This window comes from Penaeus monodon, unplaced genomic scaffold (assembly GCF_015228065.2).
Source record: "Penaeus monodon isolate SGIC_2016 unplaced genomic scaffold, NSTDA_Pmon_1 PmonScaffold_13938, whole genome shotgun sequence".
Taxonomy (NCBI): Eukaryota; Metazoa; Arthropoda; class Malacostraca; order Decapoda; family Penaeidae; genus Penaeus; species Penaeus monodon.
In genome coordinates, this window is record NW_023642975.1 from 1 (window position 1) to 5,000 (window position 5,000).

The 5,000-nt window shown below is 42.3% G+C and overlaps 1 protein-coding gene across 1 annotated transcript in view; it reads right to left on the bottom strand.

The window, feature by feature from the left end:
- Positions 1 to 3,417: 3,417 nt before the first annotated feature.
- Positions 3,418 to 5,000, bottom strand: part of LOC119569302 (integrator complex subunit 13-like) — a 2,179-nt gene continuing 596 nt past the window's right edge. Inside the window, exon 1 of the mRNA XM_037917524.1 lies at positions 3,418 to 5,000. This exon is cut by the window's right edge and continues 596 nt beyond it. Coding sequence (XP_037773452.1) covers positions 3,671 to 5,000 — 1,330 coding nt within the window. The 3' untranslated portion in view covers positions 3,418 to 3,670.

Consider the following 5,000-nt stretch of genomic DNA (forward strand, 5'->3'; position numbering starts at 1 on the left):
AGGTCATGTCTACGGAAAGTAATCTTAGCAATGTTAGTAGAGGACTTAGGCGGTCTCTAGGGGATGTGGTGAACCACTGTACTGATATTGCATCATAGCCCACGAGGCAGGCGCATAGGTCTTCTCCACAATCTGACCAATTCTTGTCGTAGTTCTGGTACAAGTATTGAGGGAGGGATGAGGCCGGGCAGGGATGGGTTTGCCAGTGAAGTCTGTCAGGGTTGATAATGCTTTAGCTTAGGATTCGGATGTAACTGACAAGGCGGGAACGATCGGGGTGGCTGTGGAAGGAAACTTTGCCTACTTATTTTTGGAGGCATTGTTGGAAGAGGAGAGTGTTGTCAGAGTAAGGGGCTGTAGAGGGGATCACAAAATATCAAACCCATTTGGCTAGGCTAACCAGAGTACCCAAAAGATTTGTAGAGGTGAGGGTAGTAGAAGAACGGTGTCTTGTGGAAAAGGGAGAGGCGTCGAGTGAAGAAGTACTGCGGAGATGGATAATAAGGCTGCAAAGTAGTATTAAGGGAGGAGGGGGTAGTAGATGATAATTCATGTTGCTGGGAGAGAAGGAATGTTTCCTGGAGTTGAGTAATGTCCTGGGAGGATGATTTGAACCGGAGTGAGGTGATAGTAGACGTTGAGCAGGGGGTAGTAGTAGTGTTCAGTAGAGCCTGAGGTCAAGGAACTGAGGGAAATAAAATCAGTGGGGCTAATTGATCAAGTGACAAGCCTCAAATAATGTTCATGGTAAACCTGGTGTATGTTGGGGAGAGAAACGGTCCATCCCTTAGGGCCCCCTTGAGGAGTAAAAGCTAAACAACTAAACAGGGGAATACCGTGCCCCTGGCTCCCCCAGGCCGTTCATGACTGACATAAAGTTAGCCTTTCATCCTTTCAACATGTATCACACCTTAGGAAGTGAAAGGATAAGGGGTTGGAGAAGAGACAGAAATGGAGAGGGGAAGAAGAGAAGACCGTGCAAAATTAATTGAGCCGAGGGTTAAGACCCAAGGTAAGGGTGATCCATGGCATTTGGTCTCAGTCTCCATCTCCTAAGACCTTCACAGCAGCAACAGGCAAGGAATTGGGGAGCGGGAATAGGAGAAGAATCCAGGGGATGAGATAAGGGAACAGGGGAAGATGGTGAAGTATCAGGAAGAATGTCAGGAGGAAAAGGTTCTGGAGGACATTGTTGTGAAATAAGGGAGTCACCTGAGCATCCCGGTGGGAGCGGTAAGGATAATGGAGAAAGAAGAGGGAATGGTGCACATGGAGAAGGGAAGGAGAGGGATTGTTGAGAGAGAGTGGGTGGAAGACGGTAGGGGGACCCTGAGGAGAAGGAAGATTGATAACGACAATCACTTTGAATGTAGAGGGAATAGGAATAAAGAGATTGGAGGGTGGGTGAAGTAGAGGAGCGTTTTCTTGGGTCGTGTATAGGAAGTTTTAAATGTCATCAAGAATTTCTGGAGGGGATTTTGTGGGGAGGTCTGAGAAAATAAGATTTTCTTATAAGAAGAGGGGATAGATGTGCAGGGAGCAGTGGAAGAGGTGGGTGTAGGAGAGATGTGGTAGAAGATGGGGCCGAACGTTTAAATTTTCCAGGCGGCAGATAAAGTGAGGAGGAGAGGTAGGCATTAGGGAAGTGGTAGAGATTGGAGTATCTGGAGAGAGGGAGTAGAGGTAGTATGGTTCAGAGTAGAGGGAAGAGATACTGGAGTAGATGCTGAGACATTTTAAGAAGATGGGGGGGGAGATAGGTAGAAAGAGAAAAACCTTGTAGGCATGCTTCCTAGAGTGAGGCTTACTTTCCAACTGAGAACTGCTACCTCAGATTCATGGGAGCCACCACAACTGGCACACGTGCGTGACTGAGTAGAGCAATTTGAACTATGACTATGCACATAGACGGCAGTGGGCTGCGGAGCAACAGTGTTTGGGTGGGTGCAACGGCGTCATTTCAGCTTTTTCTTGGTGGGGGAGGCGGGAAGCTTGGTGAGGGAAGTAAGTTCAGTTTCTGGAGTGCTGTGAGCATGCCCCCTGAAAAAAAATTAATTAGCTATTCTAGGAGCATTTTTAAGCCACAACCAGAGCTATAGAGGTGTATTTGGGCAAAAAAATCATGAGAGTGTAATCCTTGGGGGGTGAGGGGGGCAAGCCAGACCTTGAGGGGGCAATCAGAGTCTGGGGGCAATTGCCCCCCCCCCATACGACACCCCTAGCTGGGTAGCCAAACACCAACATTTCTGGCACTGACGGGGAAGAGGTTGATATAGTCAAACAGAGCAGGACACCGCCAATAAAGTCTTCATGGGGGAGGTCATGTCTATGGAAGCTTATTACTGGCCTCTGGGAAGATTAATGCAGCACTGTACTGTTGCTGCATCACAGTCAGCGAGGTGGGAAGAACACAGGAAGCTTTAATAACATCAGAGGTCTTGCAGATTTATTGGTTTTAACCTTTAACCCTTAATAACATTGGAGTAGATAATTGGCTGACTTGGGTATCAGTATGTCATGCACTGGAATCAAATTGTTTTATTTACAAGTTAATTGTGGTCAGAGAAGGGTGTGAGTACGAGTATGAATGTGAGCAGAAGTGTATATATGAGTTTGTGTGTGAATAACTGAGAGCAAAAAAGAATGTAGACTGAGAGGATATCTGTTGCCAGTGGGTTAAGAGAGAAGGACAAACCTTCTGAGATGAAGTACCTATTCTGATATCAAAGAAGGCTTTTCTTAATTGGCTATTTTTTATATGACGGGTGTTTTAGGAGCAGTTATCACCAAAACAACTTACATCAAATTTGTTTCTTGATTAATCCATTCAAGCCAGGTAATTGCACTATCCACTGTAATTTTGACATTCCTTGATATCCCCACTGCTTGATTTTTTTTTGGAAAGTTTTATTTCTAATGCTATAAATATCATTACTGTTATTATTACTATTGTTGTTAAGTGATGGGATTATTATGCTCCTATCAATAAAAATAGCAATAATAATTTTTTTTCTAGAAATCAAGGAAAAAGGTAAATAGATCAGATCAGCTACAACTAGTAATTGACTCCTTGATGACTATGTTCTTGTGGGGCCATCTATGTGTGAGCAAAATTAATAAACTAAAATCACAGTGGACATGGCATGTATGGGCATACATTTCAGCATCAGTGGATTAATAATGATGTCATATCAAGGCATAAGTTGGACTCTGGACATCACACCTAATAAAAGTTTTCTACCACTAAGAAAAAATTAAAAATTAATTTTGAACTATGTCTATGTCTGCGGTATATTTAACTTAACTTTATGTGGAAGATCTTTGTCTTTCATTCTCATTATTTGTTGAAAATGGATAATAAAACAAACAAAATAAAAACATCTTTTTATATATAAACTGCTTGCTGTACATATTTCTTATATAAAGATATATATATATATATATATATATATACAAACAAATGGTGACATATCAAATCGAAGTCTAAAGTAATCATCTCAAGAGAAATAGCTTCTCATGTGGGCAAAAATTTTATATAATAGTTGCATGTTGAACACTGACTACTCACAATACTTTATAAAAGAATATAATAACTAATACACTTTTATACCTACAATAATTGGGGAAATTATGATATAAATAAACATTAAACTCTTACTTGAAAATGTTTTTACTTTTTTCTTGGAACTTCATCTTTATCTTTATCTTTTTGTAGGTTAACATAGAGTTTAGTGACATTATCCTCAGATTTAAGTCTCCCCTGGAATTCCAAGCAACGACGTGATTCTTCTGATGATACTTTATTCTCCCATAATGTGAGGAGGTTCATTCCACTGCTACGGCCCATGGGTGCTAGAGGAGGTGGAATTGTTCTTCTTCTCTTGCTATCTGGTAAAGAGAGGTCCCCTGCTGTATGTTTGCCTCCTCCACCAGACCCAAACTCAGCCTTGTCTCTATCTGCAACATAGTTACAGTCGTCTAATTCCTTCAGTGCCTGATCAATGTCAACTTTCTCATCTCCTTTGTATTCTGGGGTTGCAGCTTTGTTGTGACATTCCATCAGGCATTCAAGAACTTTTTCATGTGCTGGAGTATGAAGATGGAGCTGGAGGTATTGTTCAAGCTCTGCCCACACTGCCCTATACTGGTCCTCTCGTTTCATTCCCTTCCCTCTCTGCCCTGCCATGGGAGATGGGAGAGGGTCTCCTCGAGCTTCCATGTTCATCAGATACAGAATCACCTGCTTGCATTCAACCACTTCATCCTCTGTTAGATTGTCTTCTAGCATTAATGCTGCCAGAGGTTCAATCTGAGGACCCAAATTGAAAAGTGATGTTGAAGACAATGTTATTGGCCAGTACTTAGTGTGTCTGTTAAGTTGTTCTTTGCTCCGCTCAAGTGGTGTCAAGCTCTCTTCACTTTCTGATGTGGGTGCTGGAAATGGGGCTAATTTATTTGCTTTAATTAGTTCTCCAAAATCAGGAATCCTGTAGTCAGTAACCCTGCCTCCACATCCCTCACTGATTGACGGTGGATCTTCCAGTATACTACGTGAAGTGTACATAGTGTGAATATAAATATCTCCTCCATGGCAAGCCAGCATGTGTGATATGACTTTACTTCCTGACTTGCGTGGCATTTCCAACATAACCCATCGTCCGTTCAGTAAGAAATTTGTTAGACAAGAAGAAGGTCTGCTATTAACATCAACAGATGTTATCCTATAGGCAGATGAGCAGTGCTGCAATTCCATGCTAGCATTGCTGCGAGGAGTACACCACTTGAGTGTTACTGTCTCATAATCTGTACCTTCACGATATGTCTTAAGATGTGCAGTTTCTGATGGAATTCCTTTTAAAATTGCTGCATGAGCAGCTGCTGGATGGAATAGTTCAACATCGTAGTTTGCTGATGAACTTGCATTTTGCTCCTCTTTCATTGGTATACCAGTCACTGTGGTTGAGGCTAAGTCATAGTGTTTCAGCACCAGATTGCAAAGT